At 35.5% G+C, this 25492-nt stretch overlaps 1 protein-coding gene and 1 non-coding gene across 3 annotated transcripts in view; both read left to right on the forward strand.

Annotated features, from left to right (window-relative positions):
- Window positions 1-675: 675 nt before the first annotated feature.
- Window positions 676-25492, forward strand: part of Abcb7 (ATP binding cassette subfamily B member 7) — a 90945-nt gene continuing 66128 nt past the window's right edge. For both annotated transcript variants that reach the window (XM_015505845.2, XM_048797461.1), the window contains exon 1: window positions 676-875. In XM_015505845.2, the coding sequence (XP_015361331.2) occupies window positions 708-875 (168 nt within the window). In that variant the 5' untranslated portion in view covers window positions 676-707. The remainder of the gene's footprint in view (window positions 876-25492) is intronic.
- LOC125614519 lies at window positions 25315-25419 on the forward strand. The gene has a single exon (XR_007345112.1). It is a non-coding gene; the product is annotated as a U6 spliceosomal RNA (small nuclear RNA).

Here is a 25492-nt window from a genome sequence, read left to right on the forward strand (position 1 = left end):
AAAAAAAAAAAAAAAACAACAAAAAACTGCCTCCAGGTTTACATAAAAGAGAACAATCAACAAAGTAGAAGCTTTTACAAGAGAGGTAGTGACTCTCACAGATGAAGCCTTCTCCCAGGGGAAATTAATGTCTGTAGTTTAATCTACCCTGGAGCGTTAGTGCACTGGGAAAGTGGAGAAAGAATATGCATAGTGAAAGTGGAGAGTGGAGTGTAGCATTGAGTTGGAGGCAGTAAGAGTGGAACCACGGACAAGATTTGTTTGCTGGATTTACCAAAGGTAATAATTTAAAAAAAAACCTTATTTTACCTTCATTGACTTCTCTTTATTTTATTTTTATGTGGTGCTGAGGATCAAACCCAGTGCCTCAAGTATGCTAGGCAAGCACTCTACCACTGAGCCACAAACCCAGCCCCATCAAAGGTAATATTTGGGCCACATTTATTTATACCAAAAAGTGATTAATTACTTTCTGAAATTCAAACTTAACTGAGCATCCTATATTTTATCTGGCAACCCTAGGAAAAGAAAAAGTCCAGCGCAAGAGCCAAAAGAGGCTAAACAGAAGTACTGGAGTCTTAAAGAGAAGCTATTTCCGGTGTCAGGCTGGGAAAACGAGGGGGAGGGGCGGGAAGATTAAGAAAGCCGCGCTCAGTCCGCCAGTGTCCCACAATCCTCTTCTCTCGGTTCCTCTTTCCTCGCTCAAGATGGCGCTGCTCGCGATACATTCTTGGCGTTGGGCAGCCGCGGCGGCTGCTTTCGAAAAGCGCCGGTATTCCGCGATTCTGATCCGGTCTCTAGGCTCTGTTTGTCGCTCAGATCCGCGGTGGCTGTCACATCATCGCGGCGCCTCAGGAAACGCTCGAATCTACCAGGTGAGATGCCGTTCACTGGGAATAGTAGGGTGAAGGGCAAGGGGACCTAATAGGAAAAAGGTTGCTCTCATGACTTCAGGTGAGAGAGAGCACTTAGGAAAAACAAAACAAAACAAAACATTTTCAGGGCTAACTTGAAGCAGCAGTAAGTGAAGGAAATTAAGCTGAGTAATTTTAAAAAGGGGTTAAAAAAAAAAAAAACCTTTAGGGAAAGTAAAGAGGGATCAAGCCAGAGGTTCCGGGCTGAGGGCACCTGGAGTGCTGGAGTCTCATAGAATTTGTAGTTTTTTTCTGATAGTAAAAAAACTAGGCACCATTCCCAGCCTGCTTACATTTCTAAATGAGTAGAAGACTGTACTTTTTTCTAAAGTTAGTAATGGAATTTGGTTCAAAATTGCCTATAGTTTGGAGTTTACTCAGAAGTAGCATTTTGGAGGGCACTGTAAAATGACAGGAAGCCACCTATAAACAAGTGGAAAATTGAATTGGCATCAATTAATTCCCTTGCTGATAGGGGTGCTCCTTGATAGGTGAAAATCATAATTATCTTTCCAAAACATAGACCGCCCTAAATTCATATATAAACAGGATGATCCTTTGAATATTCAGAAGTATTCTGTGACCACAAGTCACTTTGGAGGCCATAAGACTGTTTTTCCTTAATTTATGAATGTAAACAGTGATTATAGTGCCTTTTAACTTTTGTGTGCATTATAATCTCTCAGGACAGTTTTTAAAAATGTTATCTGTACTTGAGTATTGTCTTTATTTCCCATATATTGACAAAAAAATTTCATTTTCACCTCTTGTTCATCGGTATCACTTTAAAGTATTGTCAGCTTTGTTTGAGAAACGATTTTTGATTGTCAATGAATATTTCATGTCCCCAACTTCCAAAATTAAAAATAATATTTAGTTGTCACACAATTGTATATATTTATAAGGAATAGGGTGATATTGCAACACATGTACGCAATGTGTAATGATCAGATCATGGAAATGGTATATCCATCACCTCAAACATTTGTCATTAGTATATTGCATAATATTTCAGATCTGGAAGGAAATTTTAGTGTAGTGTTGTGAAATCATGTCAGTGGGTTAGATCGGCACTTTTAGATGAAATTTTGTAGAAAAGAAACTAGTGCTTTTTAAACAGCTGTGCTGTGTAGTAAGGTAACCACTAGCTTGATGTGGTTATCCATTTTAACTACTCAGTTGCATTAGCCACATTTCAAAGGCTCAGTAGTCACATATGCCTAGTAGCTATTGTATCAGATGACACAGGTAATGAACATTTCTTCCATCATCTCAGAATATACTTTTAAAAAATTTTTTATTGGTTCTTTAAAATTATACATGATGGTAGAACCCATTATGGTATAATTATACAAGCATGGAATATATCTTTTTCTTATGAGTGTATATGATGGGATTCACTTAGGTATTTTTTTATATATGTACATAGGAAATTTAAGTTAGATTCATTCTATTGTCTTCCCTATTCCTATTCGCCCTCCCTTCCCTTCATTCCCTTTTGTCTAATCTATTGAACTTCTCTTCTCCTCTTCTCCCTTATTGTGGTTTAGTTTCTACATATCAGTGACATCATTTCACCTTTGGTTTTTTGGGATTAGCTTATTTTACTTAGCATGATAGTCTCCCGATCCATCCAATTACTGGTAAATGTCATAAAGTCATTATTTATGGTTGAATAATATTCCGTTGTGTATATATACCAGAATTTCTTTATCCATTCGTCTATCGAAGGGCACCTAGGTTGGCTCCATAGCTTAGCTGTTGCAAATTGTGCTGCTATAAACATTGATGTAGCTGCATCCCTGTAGTATGCTAATTTTAAATTCTTTGGATATATACTGAGGAGTGAGATAACTGAATCAAAGGGTGGTTCCATTCCTAGTTTTGTGAGGAATCTCCATACTGCTTTTCAGAGTGGTTGCACCAATTTGCAGTCCCACCAACAATTTATGTGCTTACCCTTTTCCCCACATCCTTGCCAACATTTATTTTTTTTCTTGTGTTCTTGATAATTGCCATTCTGACTGGAATGAGATGAAATCTCAGTGTAGTTTTAATTTGTGTTTCTGTAATTGCTAGAGATGTTGAGCATTTTTTCATATATTTGTTGACCATCCATTTTTTTTCTCCTGAGAAGTGTCTGTTCAGTTCCTTTGCCCATTTATTAAGTGGTTTTTTTTTTTTTCTTTTCTGGTGTTAAGTTTTTGAGTTCTTTATACATTCTGGATATTTATGGTCTATCTGAGATTCGGGTGGCCAAGATTTTCTCCCATTCTGTATGCTTTCTCTTCAGGTTCTTGATTGTTTGCTTTGCTGTGAAGAAGCTTTTTAGTTTGATGCCATCCCATTTATTGAGTTTTTATTTTACTTCTTGCACTTTAGGAATCTTGTTAAGGAAGTCAGTTCCTGAGTCAATATATTGAAGTGTTGGGCCTTTATTTTCTTCTAGTATGTGCAGGGTTTCTAGTCTAATTCCTAGGTCACTGATGCACTTAGAGTTGATTTTTGCATCATGAAAAGTTCTCTCAGACAGTGCTGCTATAGAGTGTTATATCCAGCCCTTCTAATTTTGCAAATGAGGAAACTAAGTGCCAATATGGATAAATGACAGCCTTCAGGGCCTTTCATTTATTGCCTTCTGTGTGTCAGGTACTAATTTAAGGGTTAAAAGGACTCTGGCAGTTACTAAGGACACAATAAATGTTGACTAATAAAGATAATTACTAGAGCACTTTTATTAGAGAGAAACACCTTAAACAAAAATTATTCTTAAATTGGAATATTTCATATAAGATTTAAATTGTATGATTTATTATACAGCTGCCAGTCTACTGCATCATTTAATATTAAAAATTTTGTAAATTTTGAATGATAGAATTTTGGGTTTATTTCATTAATATGTAAACTGAGATATCATATAGTTTCTCCTCAGTATCTTAAAGCTGAGTTCAAAGACTTCTTGACTGTTGATCCCAATACTGGTTGTACATTTCTTCATTTATTTTTTGTAACATCTTTATTGAGTTATAATTCATATGCCATATATTTCACTTATTTAAATGTGCCATTTAATGAATTTTAGTGTATTCAGTTTTACATATCACCATTGGCACAATTTTTGCATTTTTATTAACTCAAAAAGAAACCTAATACCCTTTGGCTGTGACCTTTCTATAACCCCTCCTCCTATCCTCCTTACCCCTAAGCCACCACTAATCTATGTTCATTCTGTGTATGTATATAATGTCTATTCTGGATAGTTCATATGAATGGAATTATATAATTGGTCTTTTTTGATTGGCTTCTTTTACTTAGCATTATGTTTTCTACATTTATTCATATTATGGCCTATATAAGTACTTCATTCCTTCTCATGGTCAAATAATGGTCCATGGTATTGATATACAATATTTTCTTTATTCATTCATCAATTGATAGACATTTGGGTTGTTTTCATGTTTTGGCTATTATGACTAATGCTGCTATATAAACATAAATATATTAGTTTTTGTACAAACTTAAGTTTTTAATTCCTTGAGATATTCATATTCCATACTTCCGTAGAATTGCCAAATCATTTAATAACTGTTGAATTGTTGAAGGGACTGCCAGACTGGTTTTTCAAAGTGGTTACACACTTTATATTTCCACCAGAAACATATGATAGTTCCAATTTTTCCATGTTCTCACTAAAACTTTTTATCTGATTTTGCTTGTAACTATCCTAGTGCATGTGAGATGGCATCACATCTTGGTTTTGATTTTTATTTCCTTTATGACTAAAGATATTGGGTATTTTTCAGTTTGCTTTTTGACCATTTGTTTATCTCTGGAAAAATGCCTATTCTTATCCTTTGTGTGTTTTTTTAATTAGGTTATTGTTTTTGTTGTGCTTTTGTTTGATGGAGGGGAGTGAACTTAGCCTAATTCATGCTAAACACATGCTTGATGACCAATACACCCATAGCTTAGGGTGTTTTTTTTAGATTAATTTTCGGACTGTATTTTTAAAAAAATATTTATATTTTGTTTTAGGTGGACACAATATCTTTATTTTATATTTATGTGGTGCTGAGAGTTGAACTCAGTGCCTCATGCATGCTAGCCAAGCGCTCTCTTACTGAGCCACAACCCTAGCCCCTAAGTGTTATTTATTTATTTATTTTTTGTACTGGGATTGAACCTAGGGACATTTAATCACTTAGCCACATCCCAGCCCTTTTTCCCCAGGCCTTTTTATTTTTTATTTTGAGACAGGGTCTCACTAAATTGCTGAACTTGTGATCCTCTGGCCTCAGCTTCCCAAGTTGGTGGGATTACAAGTATACAGCACTGTGCCTGGCTAATTTGATCTTTTAATGGCAGGAGATCTTGTGTGTTTTATTATTTAAAATATTTTTTTACTTTTTTTTACATGTACTGTTGTGGCAGAGTTGTTTTCAAGCTCTGATATTCTTCTGATTGATCTAATATGTTGTTGAGGCTTTCAACTGAGTCTTTTGTTTAATCTGACTTATTGAGCTTTTCATTTCTATAATTTTGATTTGGTTCATTTTGAAAACCTCTATTACTGAAATGCTCATCCATAATCTTAATTGTCTTTCTTAATTTATTCACCTGTTTATTAGTATTCTCTTGGATTTCATTGAGTTTTTTTTTTAACCTTTATTTTATTTATTTATTTTTATGTGGTGCTGAGGATCGACCCCAGGGCCTTACACGGGCTAGGCAGAGTGCTCTACCCCTGAGCCACAACCCCAGCCAAAATGAGCTTTTTAAAAATTTTTTTCTTACTTATACATGGACACAATATCTTTATTTTGTTTATTTTTATGTGATGTTGAGGATTGAACCCAGTGCCTCACAGGTGCAAGGCAAGCACTCTGCCACTGAGTCACAACCCCAGCCCTTCATTGAGCTTTTTAAAGATAATTCTTTTGAATTTTTTGGCATTTCATCCCCTTTGATATCTTTGGCACATGTCACTAGAGTTATGAACTTTTGAGGTGTCATATTGCCTAAAAATTTTTCATATTTATTGTGTTTCTATGTTGAGATTTGTACATCTGTTGGGATGGGTGTCTCTTTCACTTATATACAAGGACCTTAATAAGCAGCCTTCTCTTGGTGATGTGTTCTGGGATATCCATTTGTTGTGTAGTGTTGAGTTGAATTTCAATTGGACTTCATACTGTTGTTTCCTTGTGGCTTCTTTGGCTGTGATTAGTGAGTTTTGACACAGTGTGTACTGGTTCAGAGCTCGAGTGACCCTCTTTTTCTGTAGGTCTTGTAAGAGTGGAGTCCCTGTGATACAGGCAGATGTGGTGTAAACAACAGAATATGTGGGGTGCAACCTCTATGGTTACTCCTAAAGTGGGAATAGAAGTTCTTATCAGGTTTGGGGGGTTTTCCTCAGGCTCTGTTTATATTGGCTATGTTACTTGAAAGCAGTTTTGCTATTGGTTGTTCCCATTGTGGCAATGAGTCTAAAATTTTTCTCCTTTTGTTTAGACATTGGTGTCATTCCAGTTGTTTCTTGGGGAGAGGTAGGGGCCACTATAACTGCTCCCCTTCTGTGGCACTCACCTCTAGTTTATCAGCATTGTGCTATCTGATAAGGTCTGGGAGTGACTGATGCTGAGGTCCCTCATAGGTTTGGTGCCCACAACAGTTGTGTTATTTTTCTCTGCTGTTGCTATGTGGATGAATGTTGAGAAGTAGGACTTCAGATCTCCCCTTGCCTTTCTTTTTTATCTCTCCTGTTCTTTTTGAAGTATCTCCCAGGGTTTGAGTGGACCTAGGTCATGGCCAGAGCAAGATATAATTACTCTGAGCTGGGCTGGGCATTGTAGCTCAGCAGGAGCACACCCGCCCAATGTGCTGGACATACTGGGCTCAATCCCCAGCATCACAAGAACAGAAGAGAGAATAGGAAATAAAGCAGATAAAGAAAGTAAAAACCAAATAAAAACAACAGCAACACAATCAAAAACCCAAAATAAAGGGTGAAAATAATATTGAATAAAATGAAAAGCTAAAAAAATTGAAGGAAAAAATGTAGCAGGAGATAAGGGAAAAATGAGAAACTGGAAGAAGAAAGAAAAAGAAGAAAAATATCACTAAGAAGTGAAGTGAGAGAAATAAAATATCAACAACAAAAAAGTATTAATAAAAATATCCTCTTTGCTGAGGTGCTTTGATGAGTAGGCAAGAGTGAAAACTCAGCCTATACTGATCAGAGCTTCTCTTCATCTTTACACTGCACAGAGCAAGGGCTGGGGGTTTCTCATATTCCCCCTTTTTTTTTTTTGTGGTGCTAATCAGGTGACTAATGGAATGGATTTGTAGCTGAAGTCAGTTGGAATACCTCTCAGCTTCTTTGTATGCTGGAACAAGCTAGGGCAGAAGGCAGAACTTAGAAAACAAAATCTCTTCAGAGCATTTGGGTCTTATGCACTCCAAGAACAGGGTAGATGTTTTTGCTGGGGTATTTCAGAAAGCCAGCACAGAATGCAGATCTCTCAAATCTTCTGTGCAAATCTGTACACTTGGAGTATAGGGCTGAAACTGGTTCTGCAGTATGCCCTGTCCTAACCTGAGGGCAGAGGGATGCTATGTATTCTCAAAGATCTTTGTTGGAAGGGATATCAGCAAGTTCTGCATGATCCCAATGCCCATGATTTTGATTTTCCCACTTCTGTTTCCTGTGCACCGTCAACAGGTGATTGCTCACTCCCCTAGACTGATAGATGGCCTGGTAAATCACTGATTCCAAAGGGAAGTTCCTTTGTTCCCCCACATGATATTTCCAAAAGCAGCAAATTCAAACAATAGGGCATTTCTCAGGATGGCTCCTGGTTAAAGTACTATCAACATATGCTGGGAAATGCAGAGAACTTCTCCATACTGGTTCCTCATGCGAATCTTAGGGCTATTGTTTGTTTAGCCTGTATTTCTGCAGTGTGTTCAGTCCTATGCCAGTGGTGTTCACTGGGACTTTGCCTGTTTTCTCCTCTATACCCACCGAAGGTTCCATGCAATCAGTGCAGGGGCGTTCTGTATCACTTACTATTCCACTAATCAATGTCTCTGGATTTCTTCAACTCTTTCCACTGTTGAACTCCAGTGTTCTCCCATGATCATCTACCTCAGTGAGCAGCTACCCTCCACTTGTTTTAATTCTGTTTCATAGAAATGCAGGTGAGGGCTGGGGTTGTGGCTCAGAGATAGAGCACTTGCTTAGCACTGGGTTCGATCCTCAGCACCACATAAAAATAAAATAAAGGTATTGTGTTCACCTACGACTAAAAAATAAATTTTTTTAAAGAAATGCAGGTGAATGCTGGGTGCCTTTATTCTACCATCTTGGCAAGTCTCACTTTCATTTTTGAATAATATCTTATTGGATATAGTATTCTTGCTTGAGAGTTTTTTCTTTGAGCATTTTTGAATATGCTAACCCACTGCCTTCTGGCCTCTATTATTTCTTTAAGAAATATTCTATTATTCTTCAGGTTCCTTTGTTAGTAAGAATTCTTTTTTTCTTCTTCTTTCAGGAGTTCAGTAGTTTTACAATTATGTCTCTGTGGCTCTCTTTGTATTTTTCCTATTTAAAGTTTGTTAAGCTTCCTGTATGTGTATGTGTTTATTCTAGTTAATAAACTTTGGGGGTTTTCAGCCATTTCTCATCAAATGGTTTTTCTTCTGCTTTTCCTTCTGTTCTGGTACCCTTGTCATGCATTTGTTGGTGTGCTTAATAATGTCCTATATTTTTCTGAGACTCTGCTCATTTTTCTTCACTCTTTTGTCTCTCTCTTATGCAGATTGAATCTCTATTGAGCTGTCTTTTCTTTCACTAATTCTTTTCTCTGTTCAAATCTACTGTTGAACCCCTCTACTGAATTCTTCAGTTACTGTACTTTTCAACTCCCATATTTATATTTAAATAATTACTTTCTGTTCATTATATCCTATAACACCACATTGTTATCACACCGTCCTTTGCTTCTTTGACATGGTTTCCTTTGATTTTTGAGCATATTTATGATGATTTTGAAAGCTTTCTCTCTTCAGTATAACTTCTGCTCAAATCCATAGACAGTTTCTTTTGTCTCTTTTACCCCGGGTCATATTTTACTGTTTCTTAGCATATTTCACAACTATTTTTTGGAGCTGGACATTTTAGATAATATAGCAATTCTGGGTACTGGTCTCCCTCCTAGGGCTTGTTTTGCCTTTTTTTGGTTATTGTTGTTTAGAGACTAGGTGGATTATTTTAGTGCTGCCTCTGCCCTGTCACTCCCCACCCTTCTGTTAACCCTCTGACCTTGCTTCTCAGAGGCAAAGCCTTGGGAGTACCTGTGGTCACCCTCAGATGATAGTGATTTGGGCAGGGCTGTCTTTGTCTCTCTCCCAGTTGTGCTCGCATTAATTGCTGGCAGATCATACCATGCCCTTGGGCACAAGTCAGTTTCCCTTAAGGGGTGGTTGCTGAGGTCTGTGTTTGAAAATTTCTTTCTGACTCCAGGATAGTGCCTTCCAGTCGTCTTCCTCATTGATTTTCTTTAGGCAAGCCAGCTTACCTATAGTTTAACCTCTATGTCCAGTGATTTAGTCAGTCTCCTTTCTTTTTTTATTTTTAATTTTTTATGTATATTTTTATTATTATTAGTTGTTCAAAACATTACAAAGCTCTTCATATTTCGTACGTTTGATTCAAGTGGATTATGAACTCCCATTTTTACCCCAGTCAGTCTCCTTTCAATTGCTTTTCACCACAACCTCCACTTTTAAGAGAAACTTAAGGCTTGAACTTTTTCACACTGAGTTGCAAATGAGTCAACTCTTCTGGGAAGAGATTAAGAGCTACCTGTTCTAGGACCACCTTCTCCTGCCAGACAAAATCTCTGAGCCACAGTCTGGAGACTGAGGTTGGAAACATTGGTACATTTCTGAGTTATACTCTCACTTGGGGAGCTGAATTCAGGTGAAAGTGGGAGCAGTGGCTTGCCTCTCTTGGTATAGAATCAAGATTTTACAATCCAGCTCTAGGGTAAATGAGGCCTCATTATTCTCAAAAGTATCACATCAAGGCAGAGCTTATATTGTTCCAGTGGGGATGTGTGGAACAAGGGAGCTCTTTCCTTTTTGGCACAGTAACCCAGAATTTAGATTCAGCAACAAGTCCCTGAGGGCAGAATGAGAAATGCTTCAGTTCTGCCTTTCCTAGAAGATAGGAACTTGAGGGGAGCGGTCCATGTCTCTCTCCAGTGGACTTGTCATATCACTGAACTGGGACGGGAAGGCGGGGAGTATGTTCTGGTTCATCACCACAGGCTCTTGCTGTTCTTACTGAGCTTTCATATATTTTCTTCAATAAATGTTATTTCATTTGCTTTAGGCCCTCAGGACCATTTCTAGGGACTTCAAATGGTTGTTCTTTTAGAATTTTACCAGTGTTGCTGGAGAGTAGTTTCAAGGAGCTGCTTATATTTTCATGCCAGATTCAGAATTTTCATTTGTTTTTTACCAGCTCAAGCCCTTTGACATGCAGCAAAATAGTCTATTCTTTCTCTTAGGTTTGTCTGAGATATTCCCAGTGAGGTTTAACACACCTTTTTTCTTAGCATGCTTACTTTGTGTGTACCATTGTGTAGTTGTTTTGGATAGAAACTGTTTATTTTTACTTGTTGGCTCTGGCCTCAGGGACAATGGATGGGAGTGTTAATTTCTTCTAATAGTAAGTTCCCTCTTTACACTTTTCATCTCTGACTGACTCCTGATAGTTAACCAAGCAGATGAAAGTTAAAAGACCACTTTTTTTAGCATTTATATTAACCAAAGTGGGAATATAATGATGATTAGGCAAATAATCTTCCTACTCTACTTTTTAGAGATCCTAGTTCATGTTTAACTTTCCCAGCATAGGTGCATATCACTACAGTGATTACTGAACAGACCCAAAATATACTGAGAATGAAAAATAGAACTTACAGGAAAAAATAAGGGTGTCTTTAAATAGATGGTTTAGCATGGAACTCAAAAGGGTAGGAGGAGATTTGGTGACACTTAAAATACAGGAAAGATGATTGCTTAAAGTTAAAAGCTGTCCTTCTAACAGTTGAGTAATACCGACCCTACCTGGGGCATTAAATTATGATATAAAGATGGTGAGTTAAGTTGAAGGAAGAGGGATTTAATGTGCATATAAGAAAGAATTTCTTTTTCTCTTTGCAGTGCTGGTTGTTGAACACAGGGCCTTGCATGTGCTATGCAAGTGCTCTACCACTGACATACATCTTCAGCTTCAAGAAATAATTTCTTAGACTAATCATCTTAGTCTATTTGGGTTCTTGTAACAAAATACTATAAATTGGATGGTTTCTGGTGAGTGCCTGCTCTTTGGTTCATGAACGATGCCTTTTAACTATGTCCTCACTGGTGGAAAAGGCAAGGCAGCTCTGTGGGGACTCTTTTCTGAAGGCACTAATCCCATTCACAAGAGCTCCAATTTTATGCCCTAATCACCTCCCAGTGGCCCCACCTCTTAACCCATCACATTGATGATTGTTTAAACATAGATGTTCTGGGTGAATATATCCATAACATAGCATAGTACTTTTATTGGGAGACCAAGAAAGACATTTACATTTAAATTTATTTTTAACTGATACATGAAAACATAAAAATTGGTATTGAGGTTGTGGCTCAGTGGTAGAGAGCTTGCCAAGCATGTGTGAGGCACTGAGTTCAGTCCTCAGCACCACATAAATATAAGTAAATAAAATAAAGTTATTAAGAAAAAAAGAAAACATAAAAATTATCCTAATTATGAGGTGCCATGTGATGTTTTAATACATGCATACATTGTGTAATGTTAACCTCTAAGAAGCAGAATAAATAACCATTAATGATAACTTAAATAGGTATCTTCTTAAAGATAGAACTGACTTTGTATCATTGAGGATCACAACTCACTTTAAATATGGTTAATCTTACAGAAAGAACATTGATAAACCAGTGATCATAAGAGTTGGATTTTAGTCTTGGCTCTGGTATTAGGAGATACTTGAACAAATCAATAAACAATAATTTGCAATCATTACAAAAACAAAAGCTGTTAGGAAATAACCAGCTTGATTTTAAGAAGAATAAGATATATAGAATTTATTCAGTTCTTCTTGAGAGTGACAGTGCACTTAAAAGTACAGTCTATTTTGATTTCAGTAAAGCTTTTAATTGTTCCCTTGTGTCATTTTCACCTAATAAGCTACAGAGGAATGATATTGAATACTATTAAGGGGTCTGAGCCAATAATAATTTAGTCTTACTATAAAGAAAATACAGATAATTTAAAACATTTTGATTTTAAAATATTAATGAGGTTAAAACAACTGGTGTTCAAAGGGCACAGCATGTCATAGTGGAGTGATCATTGGGCCAGGACCCTGGAACATCTAAGCTAAATTTTTATTTTTTATTAACTTCTTTAATTAATGCATTTGTTCTTTAGGATCTCTGATTCTGTAAATGAATAATATTTGGCTACCAGATCACTAAGGTGTTTCCCAACTCTAATTTATTGGGACGTGCTCTTTGCATATAGTGCCTCTTTGTGAGTCTGTTTTATTGGTAGTAATAAGCTTTTCAGAAGCAATGTTGGCAAAGTGGAAGTATGAATTTTTTTGGGGGGAGGGGGGTATACCAGGGATTAAACTGGTTACTCAACCACGGAGCCACATCCCCGGCCCCACTTTGTATTTCATTCAGAGACAGGGTCTCACTGAGTTGCTTAGTGCTTTACCTTTACTGAAGCTTGCTTTGAAATTGAGATCCTCCCATCTCAGCTTCCCAAGCCACTGGGATTATAGGCATGCGCCACCGTGCCCACCTTGTATGAACTTTTAATGGCACAAATTTGTATTTTTCTGCCTCTTCTCATGGCACTTGTAGATCTAAGGATAGGAGTAGAAAAATTGAGACTGATGACAAATTTAGTATTTGTTATTATTGGAGAGATGGTAGTAACATGGAGGAAAAAGTAAAATAAGTTCTGAAATCACCTAGGAAAGTAAGCATAGGTTTTAAGGTCACCTAGTGAAGAACAATAGCAGTATTATAAAAGTTGTGAATAAAGGTGAAGTTTACATAGACTGTAAATGATAAGGAATAGAAATATAAAAGTCTTAGTTTGAAAATGGCAGTGGGGAATTGAGAGGAGTAATTCAAAGGACTCATCAATCAGATAGTTGAATAAATAACATTCTTTAAGCCATTGACACATTGATTTGAATTAGTTATTAAGATTAGTAGGGGGAAGCCAAAGTTCATAACAGTGTTATAAGCTTTTCATTTACAACACTAGACCCTTTGAGACTAATAAAAGCCATGGACTCTCTCCTTAGAAAAATGCACCAACACACACTTTATTTTGCATGTAGTTTCAAGAGGATCAGGTATGTGGTTTCCTCTCTGTGTGTGTGTGTCCTGATCTCTGCTTAGAAGGACACTAGTTATATTGGATTGGGGCCCACCATAAAGACCTCATTTAACTTTTTAATTGCCTCATGTAAGGATCTATATCCAAAAGCAGTCATGTTATAAAATACTGAAAATTAGGACTTCAAAAATATGAATTTTGGAAGTGTGGGACACAATTTAGCCCATAACTGTGTGTGTGTGTGTGCGCGCGTGTGTGTGTGCGCGCGCGCGCACATGCATGTAAATGCAAAGAAAACTGGAAGGATGTACTCCAAATTGGCAATGGTGCTTACCTCTGGAAGAGAGGATGGGTTTGGAAGCTAGAAGACAAACTGTACCATGATATTTTAGATAACTAGGCAAAGTTTGATATACTTGTGTTTTTTCTTTCTTCTGTATTTTTGTTTTTGGTAGTACTTGGGAGTGAACCCAGGGCCTTACTCATGTTACTCTACCACTGAGCTACATCCCAGCCATCCCTCCCCCCACCTTTTTAAAATTTTATTTTGAGACAGGGTCTCGCTAAGTTGCCCAGACTGGCCTCGAACTTGTGATTCTCTTGCCTAGGCCTTTCAAATAGCTGGGATTACAGGCATGGGTTACCAAGCCTGGTATATATTTGTCTTTATAATAGAAAAAAATCTTTTTTAATCTTTTCAGTTGGTGAACTGTCCTTTTTTAGGTTGTGTTAATATATTCATTTATTGGAAGTCTAGTTCACTTTGTCTACTAGTAATACATATTAACATCCCTGTATGTGACTCAATGATTATTTTGTATAATGTGAAAAGGTCTTTAACATGTTTGCAATGTTTTCCTGGAAATATTCTGCTGCTTTTAGATTTAACCAATTTTTCATTGTTATTTTATTGTAGGATTCTTTAAAGATTGAGGCCCCGTGTTTTTTTGTTCATTTCAGTGGTTTCTTCTACTCTGTAACACAGGCATTCTGCTTACTGTATTTGATTCTGCCTAATACAAAGCTATATATACTTAGCTTTCTTTTTTCAAAACAGGTTCTTATATTTAAAAGAGTTACCAAAACAGTACATACCCACTATTGAAATATTAGGAAATACAGAAAAAAAAAAAGAGAAAGAAAGAAAGAAAGAGACAGCTATGCTAGCACTTTGGTGTAACCTATACTTATAATAGTACTAGCTATTTTTACAATGTTTTTAGTTTACAAAATAATTTAAAATTTCACATTTTCTGTCTCTACTTACTTACTTAGTGGTTTTTCTCATGGATCAGGAAATAAAATAAAGGCTCCGTATTAGTGCTTCACTGTCTAGTATAGTAGGTATTAGCTACATGTAACTATTTAAATTTCTATTTAAATTCATTAAAAACAGTAGCTTAGTCACATTAGACATAATTTAAATGCTAAGCAGCCATATGTGACTAAGTGGCTATTGTATTTGACCATGCAAGCTGATAATAGAATATTTCTGTCATCACAGAAAGTTCTATTGGACATGTCTAGTCTATAAAGTATAGTAGATGCTCCATATCCCTGGGTTCTGCATCATAGATTCAATCATTTGCAGATCAAAATAGTTCAGGACAAAAATTGCATCTATATTGAATATATATAGACTTTTTTGTCATTGCCTTAAACAACACAATATTGTAGCTCTTTATGTAGCATTTACATTGTATTAGGCACTAAAAGTAATCTAGTGGTGATTTAAAATATATGTGAGGATATGTGTATATTTTATGAAAATACTATGCCATTTTATATAAGAGACTCGATTGTGGTATGGGTGGTGTCTTGGAACTAATCCTCCCTGGATACTGAGGGATGGCTAATATTAAATAAGGGATGACATTTTCAAATTTGTTTCAGGAATGTGCTTCTGGCTGCAGTTTGAAGGACAGATTAGAAATAGACAGGAATTGTAGATAGTGGCATCATAAGTTAGGAGGATATTGAAGTAATATAGGAGAGAAGTGATAAGGACCTGCACTGCCTGTCATGAGACTTTTTAGGACTTGTCAACAAATATTTTTGTACCATGGAAAAAGGGCAGGGTTTAGAAGCAGGAGAGTATTCCCTTCCCTTAGTTACTTTATCTCAGTCTCAGTGTTTTTAGACTACAAAATGAGCATTTGAATAAGATTTACCTTACTAATTTCCCACAATTCTGGAGCAATGATACATGTAAAAGTACTTTGTGAATTATTAAGTCCTTTAAAATTCGCCATACAATTTTGGTTTACTATGATTCTTTAATAAAATACAATCTTTGTAGAGACTGCCTATACAGCTCATATGGTTAGGCTATTATAATTATTTCTATTTTGAATTCCTCTCAAGTAGTTCAGTTACGCTCCAGCTAATTAGTGACAGAACTAAAACTCTAATACAGGTCTTTTGAGTTATTTCTTTCCCTTCATCTTGTTAGCTCTACAGTCACAATTTTCATTGATGAATTTTACTTCCTATTTAGTTGACCTTTTGTGTACCCAGATCAATTACCTTGATGAATAGCTAGATTAAAGCTTTTAAAATAAACCTATATGTAAATTTAAAAACTGTCTTTTAAGCTGATCTTCATATATTATTAGCTTAGAATATTGTCATACATTCAAAAGTAGTAAAATCATACTATTCTTTTAGGCTTTATTACCACCTAACAGTTCTATATTTACAAAAGAAATGCCACTATCATCTTAAGCCATTTTTGGGGTGCTGGGTATTGAATTAAGCCATTTTTACTTTGATTTAGCACCTGCCATTTGGTAGACGCTGGCAGACAAGGTCATACAATTTTGGTTTACCATGATTCTTTAATAAAATACAATCTTTGTAGAGACTGCCTATACAGCTCATATGATTAGGCTATTAAGAAATTAAGATTTTTAAGGAGAAAACAGATAAACCAATCCAAGTAAGGTGTGGGAATTGCTTTCATAGAGCTGTGTACTAGATTTTATGGGAGCCCAGAAATGGAGAAACACTTTCAATCTAGAGAGGTCAGGAAAGATTTTCCAGATGAAAAATTTGTAGATAGTCAATAAAGGCTTGTAGGTAGATGTTGGCCTGGTGGGTAGGTGGAGAAAGGGTATTTTAGGGGGATGAAATGGTAAATAACAGGTCTTCTTTGGAAAATTTGAAGATTGGAGGGTGGATTGTAGGTAGACAAGAATGGAAATGTGGAGACATTTTGTTTGTAAGTAACATAGAGTGTTTATAGTAATATTGGAGAGAAGGGACAAGGTCTTAGGGAGAGTTATGGTGTTGATTTTGGAGATGTTCAGAAGGTAAAGCTGCAAGAGTTAATGAATAGTTTGATACAAAGGGTAAAGAAGAATAGGGAATAGCTCCTAAGTTTCTAGCCTAGACAGCTGGGTGGATACTGATGCTGTGAATTAAGATAGGGAGGAGCAGTTCATGTGGTGGGGAATTAGAATAGATGGAAAAAATAAGCTCATTCAGTTTAGGTGATATAGAGTTTAAGCTGCTTGAGATATGGTGAAAATGTCTCATATATAGGGTAAGTACTCAAGGAAGAGGTCTGGGCTTAAGGTGTAAAGTTTGAGAGTCATTGTCTTGGAGGTGTTTTGTTTATTTATTTATTTATTTTGGGGTGGTAATGGATAATTTCTGGGGACTTTATAGGATGAGAAAAAAATAGAGGGCCAAGGAAGAATCTCCTGAAACCATCAATATTTGCATGTATGTGTAAGTGCACATGCATGGGGCACATTTTACTGGGGATTGAACCAAAGACCTTATGCTTGCTAAGCAAGAACTCTACCACCAAGCTACATTCCTAGCCCCTGAACTCATCAGTATCTAAAGGGAAGGAAATGTTTAAGAAGAATCAGTAGTGCCAGAGAGGTTAATAAAGTGGAATAGATTGGTATGCTAGAAGCTAAGGGAAAAGGGTCTTCAGAAAGTTAGGAATCATTAATAATGTTATACCACAGAGGTGATACATAAGATGAATATGTGAAGTGTTTGAATTTGGCAATATGAAGCAGTTTCAGTGGTAATATGGAGGTAGAAGCCATATTATAATGTTGTAAGCAGTCTTAAGAAATTATGCTGTGTCCTTCTTAATGTATCCTATTGGGGGTATGTGATGTTGATAAATCTTATTCCTGGTGATGTTGATGACCCTCACTTGGTTAAAGTGGTGCCTCCTGCGTTTCTGCATTGAAAATTACTCTTTTCCTCTTTATAATGAAAAACACTTTGGGAGAGATTCTTTGAGAGTGTGCAAATATCATTTTTCCCCCTTAACTTTCACTAGTTAATTTTAGTATGCATTAGTGGATCTTGTCTATAGCAATTATTATTGTAGTGTTTGCTTAATTACATTTTTCTCTTTCCCTCATTCCTTCTGTATTTCTTAATTGGAATTTTTCTATAGGAAGAATTGTTCCTTCTCCCTCATGTAATTGTGGACTTATTTATTACAGGATGGACCCATAGATGTTGATCTAGCACGCTCATTATTTTGTTGTTCTGTTGTTCTAGCTTTAGGCCATTGGGAGTGCCTTAAGATTGGCTCCTGAATCCTTTGGTCATTCCCCCCAACTTTTTTTCAGGTTCTTCTTTACTTTCTGGCATCACATGAAATTCCAGGTTCATTTTACATTTTCTCTGACCTAACCCTCCAATCAGTCTTTTTTCAAGGAACCTTGTACCTTGTATTGGAAAATGGTATTTAGAAACCAAGATTGGTTTGCTGGATGACTATATATTTTTAAAAATATCAGTTTTCAAGTTCTAGGGACCATCATTATCCACGAACAAGTGTATTTCCTGGTCTTGCTACTAAAATTTTGTATGCTTTACAATTAGTGATGTTAACCATTAATATCACATGAGACCTGTGAGACTGTTAAATCTAGTTTTTGGGGAAAAATTACGATTATTTTATTTGATAAACTATCTTCAGAAATATGTGTCAGATTTCATTTGATACTTATAATTAAGTACTCTTGATATAATTCTGTCATAGATCACTTTTTTAAAGCACTGAGGTGAAATTTACACAATATAAAGTTAACCACTTTCAAGTGAAAAATTCATTGGCATTTAGTAAATTCCCAGTTGTAAAACCAGTACCTTTGAGTACTTCCAAAATATTTCTATCACTTCAAAGTAAAATTTCTTATCTGTTGAGCAGTTTGTCTTTATTCCTTTCTCCCTTTAGCCCCTGGCAACCCATCTCTGTAAATTTATCTGTCTCATACATTCCATGTAAATAGAATCATATAATACATAGCCTTCTGTGTTCTCTTTTCTTTCACTAAGCATAATGTTTCAGAGGTTCATCTATTTTGTGGCATGCATTATTACTTCAATTTTTGTAACTGGATAACTGTTTTGTACTTACATACCACAGTTTTTTAATCCATTCTTCTGGAGAGGACATTTGAACTACTTCAAGCCTTTTGGCTATTGTGAATAGTGCCATCATTAACAAGCATGTTCATATAGTTTGTTTGTATTTTGAGTACCTGTTTTCCATTATTTTGGGTATATACCTCAGACTGGAATCGCAGGGTCATGAGGTAATTCTATATTTAACTTACTGAGGAACTGCCAAACTATTTTCCACAGCAGTGAACCACTTGCATCCCTAATAGCAATGTTTAAGGTTCCATTTTTTCCACACTTCTGACAGCACTTTTTATTTTCTGTATTATTTTTATGTGTGTGAGCGTGTTTGTTTCTATTTTTTAGTGTAGCCATCCTAATAGATAAGAATTAGTACCTTACTGTGGTTTTGATTTGCATTTTCCTAATGACTAATGATGTTGAGAATCTTCTTATGCGTTTCTTCCACTGCCAAAGCTAAGGTCAGGAGGATCCCCCCTTTTTGAGCCTAAATTCTTTTGCACGTGGATATCCAATTGTCTCAGCACCATTTATTGAAGATACTGTTCTTTCTCCTTGGAATTATCTTAGCGTGCTTGTCAAAAGTTCAACATTTTACCTAGGGGTAGCACTTTAAGGTTTTTTCCTTGGCATATCCAAATTGCCAGCATTACTACTTTTGTGCTTGGGGGTTGTTATTAAGTAAAATAAGGATTGCTTGTACACAAGCACTGCAGTACCTACCCCAGTAGCCAATCTGATAACCCAGACAGCTACTAACTGACTAACAGGCAGGCTGTATATACAGTGTTGATATTTGCAATTTATGTATCTGATATGGAATTAATATCCTTACTTTGGAAGACTCACACTTTCTGATTTGAAAGCCTACTGCAGAGCTACAGTAATTGAAGGTGTGGTTATCAATTTAAGGATAGACCAGTGGCATAGAATTAAAAGCTCAGAATTAAACCCAGAATTATGGCCAATTGATCCTTCCCCATTGGATAATTTGTCTTTTAATGTGCAGAAGTTTTTAGGTTTGATGTACTCCTATTAATTTTTATTTTTGTTGTCATATCCAAGAAATAATTGCCAAAATTCTATTTCATACAGTCTTCCCCCTGTAATCTTCTGTAAGTTTTTTAGTACAGGTCTTACATTTGATTTTAATCTGTGTTGAGTCTATATTTGTACATGGTGTATGATAAGAGTCCCATTTCATTCTTTTGCATGTATATACCCATTTTTCCCAGCACAATTTGTTGAAGAGACTGTTTTTTCCCCACTGTGTATTGTTAGCATCCTCATCAAGCATCATTTCACTATATGCATGAGGGTTTATTTCTGGGCTCTGTATTCTGTTCCATTGGCCTATATATGTTTATGCCAGTACCACATTATTTTGATTTCTGTAGCTTTGTAATATGTTTTGAACTCAAGAAGTTGTGAGGCTTACAATTTTATTCTTCTTAAGAGTGTTTTGGCTTATTCAAGATCCCTTGAGATCCCATTGGAATTTAGGTTGTTTTACTTAATTTCTGTTTAAAATGCCATTAGTATTTCAGTAGGGATTGCATTGACTCTGTAGATCACTATGTATTGAATGGTCATTTTAACAATGTAAAGTCTTCCAGTCCATGAACATTGGATGCCTTTCCATGCATTTGTGTCCTCTTCAGTTTCTTTCAACAATATTTTGTAGTTTTCAATGTATAAATCGTTCTCCTCTTTGATGAAGTTTATTCCTAAGCATTGTATTTTATTTTTTGATACCATTGTAAATGAGATTTTCTTAATTTTCTCTTTGTAATGTTCATTGTTAGTGTATAGAAATATGATTGATTTTTGCTTTGCAACCATTACTGAATTTGTTATTTTAACAGGTTTTTTTGGGGAAAGGCAGTATTGGGGATTGAACCTGGGGCGCTTTAGCCCTGAGCTACATCCTCAGACCTTTTTAGTTTTATTTTGAGACATAGTCTCAATAAATTGCCAAGACTAGCCTTGTACTTGTGATCTATTTGTCCCCGCCTCCTGAGTAGTTGGGATTACAGATATATGCTACTAGCTACTATACCCTGTCTTTAACAGTGTTTTTGAGGAATGTTTAGGGCTTTCTGCATATATGATCATGTCATCTGATCATTCTTCCTGTACACTTTGGAGGCTTTTTATTTTGTTTTCTTGTTTAATTTCTCTGGATAGGACAGCTAAATACTGTATTGAATAGAAGTGGTAAGAATGGGCATCCTTACCTTGTTCCTAATCTTGGAGTAAAAGCTTTCAGTCTTTTGCTGTTGTATATATTTTTTATATAGCACTCTTTTTATATTGAGTTAGTTTCCTCCTGTTCTTAGTGTTTTAAACATTTTTGTCATGAATGGTGTTGAATTTTGTCAAATGCTTTTTCTGCATTGAGATGATAGTGTGGTTTTATCTTTCTACTAAAGTGATGTCTTAAATCGACTGATTTTCGTCTGTTGATTCATCCTTTCATTCCAGGAATAAATCCAAGTGTTGTGACCAAACTTAATTATTTTATTTACTCTTTAATGAACTTACTTAGTTTATTTATGATATTTAAACTCATCTATATCTGAACTATCATCAGTGTTTTTAAAACCTTCATTTTAATGTTCAGACTTTTAATAATTTAGGTTGTACTTAGGATAGAAAAACATTGAATAGCAAGTAATTATAGTTTTTATAGCTAATATGGTTTTCAGGTTACTAGTCATAGGATGTATTATTCTAATATGTTAAAATTTCTTACAAGGCACACAACTGTGTTCTTTTTTTTTTTTTTTCAAAGTAATCTTGTCCTATCCAAGATCCCTTGGGAGTCTATAGGATATTTAGGATGTTTTTCTCAATCTCAGCACAAAATGCCATTAGGATTTTGATAGGAATTGCATTGAATCTATAGATCACTGTGGGTTGAAAGGTCATTTTAACACTGTAAAGGCTCCCCATCCCAAATGTGTGTACAATTATGTCATGTAGTCATTTTTTTTTTTTTTTTGGTATGAAGGATTGAACTCAGGGGCAGTTGACCGCTGAGCCACATCCCCAGCCCTATTTTGTATTTTATTTAGTGTCTCACTGAGTTGCTTAGTGCCTCACTTTTGCTGAGGCTGGCTTTGAACTCACGATCCTCCTGCCTCAGCCTCTGGAGCCTCTGGGATTACAGGCATGCACCACCACACGCGGCAGTGATCTTTTGATGAGTTCACTTTCATTTTTGATTTGCTGAAGTTTGAAATTCATAAGTACTTCATGAAAGAATTTTACTTAAAAATAGAATTTTAGTGAATAAAACAGATTTCAGTGATAGTCATATTGGAAAGTCAAATATTGTATTCCATCCAAATTTCATTTAAGTAAACTTGGTTTACTCTTGGATGGCATTTCAAATGGCTTGTTAGCTAATGTTTTAATTGCCAGAAAAAGCAGTTGCTTTTCTTAAGTACAATAAGCAATTATACATGAATCATAGATTTATCAGATTTGGCATTAGGAGACTTCAGGGGTAATCTATTCCATTTTACTGATCTTACAATTGAGAAAATGAAGAATCACATGGCTTGTAGCATAGTGAGATAATGAATGAACCCAGCTCAGAAGAACCAAGTGCTCCTAACTTCTAATAGAAGATTGTTCTGCCATGGCATTTTAGGATTTTAATTCTCTTCATTTCAGCAGACTTTTATGTATATTAACCATTGCTCAATTCTTCCTGGAATTCTGACCTAAGGACTACTGAGATGAACATCCACAAAGAAATTCGGGAATGGGTGGAGCTGTCATTCTCTTCTTTCCTTGGGTTTTCTGTTACCATTATATTTGAAATCAACTGAAAAGTTGAGAAGTTGAACCAAATTTTAAAGCCAGTTGCTGGTAATAGAAATGTCAAGTTACCCCAGATTTACTGTTAGTGTTTTTAACTGTTAATTTAACAAATAATCAGAAAGAATATTGTGTGTCAAGAAATGTGGTTGGCCAGGGGTAAACAGGCTTAGTCCTGCCCTCCATGGACCAGATGGGTCAAATAGATGGGGATATGGAGATACAAACATGAAATGATGACAACAAATTAAAATGCAGAATTGGAAAAGTGACAAGTGCTATACTGGAAGGTGCATGCTGCCATGAGACTTGCACCTTATCAAGAAAGTTAGGAGAGCCTTCTATGAGATAATGATGCCTGAGCAAAGATCTGAAGGATGAGTAGGAGTTAAATAGGCAAAGAAGAAAAGGGAGAGCATTCCAGGCAGAGGGAAACACATGTACTAAAGCTCTGTAGTGATTGGGAGTCCAAGAGCACAGGGTAAGATACTATAAGACTAGAGAAGAAGAGAGAGAGGTGTGGGTCTAACTATGCAGGGCCTCCTGAGTCATGTTAGGAAGCTGATAGTCTTAGTAATTATAGCAATCTATTCTTGGGTACTTATAAAGCATTCAAGATTTCAGGAAGGAATGTTGCTTAGGGTTGGGAGTTGAGGGGAGAATATATTCTTTAAAAACACCTTAATTGATTCTCACAGATGGTTTCTGTGGAAATTTCTACATGCAAGCTTTTAATCTATAAATGTATAATCATACAGGTTAGTACAAAGGTTCCACATGCTTCCATGTATTTCAGAGATGTTCTTAGTTTATAGAAAATAAAATGAGTGGATTCTCATGATATCAATAGTGTATATGCACATTAGCAATAAATTTATATAGAATGTTTGAGACCATATGACTAAAACTGTAAAACTTAACTGAAGTACATTAAGGAAAATTCAAATGAGAAAAATACTAGATTATCCAATATTATATTGATGTTGATGTTCCCCAACATCAATCTAGTTAATAGATTGAGTGGAATCTAGTCAACATACCTACAAAAATTTAAGGAGGCTTTGACAATATTATTTTGTCAAGCTGCTCTGGAAGTGTTAACTGGTGAGACAAACCAATGAAATTTGGTTTAGAGAGTAATGCAGGTGTGTTTGAAAGGAAAAACTGATCCTATCCGATATTAGGCTATATTATAAAGTAAGCAATTTGGTACTGGCATATGTATAGTCAGGGAGGTTAATGAGACCAGATATCAAATGTTGAAACTGACCCAAATATAAATTTGGTATTTGACAAATTTTTCAGAATTCAGATCAGTAGAGGAAAAAAGAGATTTTTACTTAATATCATATGCCAAAAACAGCAAATGAATTAGGAATTAAATATTACCAAATTCAACCTTAAAAGAAAAAAATAATATGACTATTCCTTTTAATATTTGACAAAATAATTTATTAAGAAAACTATTCTGTGATTATTTGTTGTTGATGTCAGCATTACAAAAATGATGATTTACAATAACATAACAATTGTGTAAATCAGATATATCAGAGGGAGAATTATCACTTTCTAAATAGTATCATTTATGAGGGACAAGGTGCAGTAGGGAGGGCAGAAACCATAAATATATCTTAAAGAGGTATTATTTACAGGGTAAGAATGGATTTTCTAAGCATGAGAACAAAGAAACAGAATTAATAAATTTGGTGGAAAAATAGTACATATGTCTTTGTCAAAGATGACATAAAAACCATAAACATTTATAACATAAGGTCAATAAAGGGTTAATACACTTACACACGAAGAACTTATACAGATGAATATTTTTTTAACAAAAAGACCAAAAACCCAATTGGAAGATAAAGAAGTGATGAGGCTATTCATAAGCAAAAGGAATATGGGATAAATAGTTAATACGTATAAGAAAAGATGCCCAACTTTGTTTTTTTAAATTATTTTAGTTATAAATGGACACAATACCTTTATTTTTTTTGTTTATTTTTATGTGGTGCTAAGGATCGAACCCAGTGCCTCACACATGCTAGGCAAGCTCTACCACTGAGCCATTACCCCAGCTCCCCAACTTTATTTTTAAAATCAAAGAAATGAGTTAAAAACAGGAAGATCCTCAGTCCTATTGACAATAGTAAAAAATATACATACATATACCTCAGTGTTGCTGTATTCAAATGATTTTTATGCACTACTACTGGGAATGTAAGTTGACACAGCATTTCTGGAGGGCAGTTTCTCAGATAAAATAAAAAAAACCTTAAAAAATGTTCATGCCCTTTGACCCAACAATTCTACTTCTAAGAATCTATCCCAAGGATACAATTAAGAAAGTGCACAAGAGTTTATAAATGAATTCAAGGATATTTTTTACTGTATTAATTGTAATAGAAAAGTTGAAAAAGTTTTATAACACTTAGGGAAATAAAATGATGTTTTGCCAAGAAAATTTAATGACGGAGAAAATGCATGTCATGTAATGTTCAGTATAAAAAGCAGGATACAAATTCAATAGGCCAAATAATTGTACTTTTAAAAAAATTTAGTCAAATTTTTAATTGACATAGAGATTATAACATTTATGGCACATGATAATTTGGTACATATATTCAATGTGTAGTGATCAAATCAAGGTCATTCGCATTTCCCTCTCCTTAAATTGAAAAAAAATATATGTGAGAGAAAAAGAAATAGTTTGAAAGAAAGCACATGCAGTGCTTGCTTTGGTAGTAAATGTACTAAAATGGGAATGATGCAGGGAAGACTAGCATGGCCTCTGCACACAAGGATGACATACAAATTTGTGAAGCATTCCATATTGTTTCTAAAGAAATAAAAGAAAGCACACCCAAAAAAGAAAGCACACCCAAATGTAAAAACTGTTTATTTCTGGGTG

Source organism: Marmota marmota, unplaced genomic scaffold (genome assembly GCF_001458135.2).
Source record: "Marmota marmota marmota unplaced genomic scaffold, marMar, whole genome shotgun sequence".
In the NCBI taxonomy this organism is placed as follows: domain Eukaryota; kingdom Metazoa; phylum Chordata; class Mammalia; order Rodentia; family Sciuridae; genus Marmota; species Marmota marmota.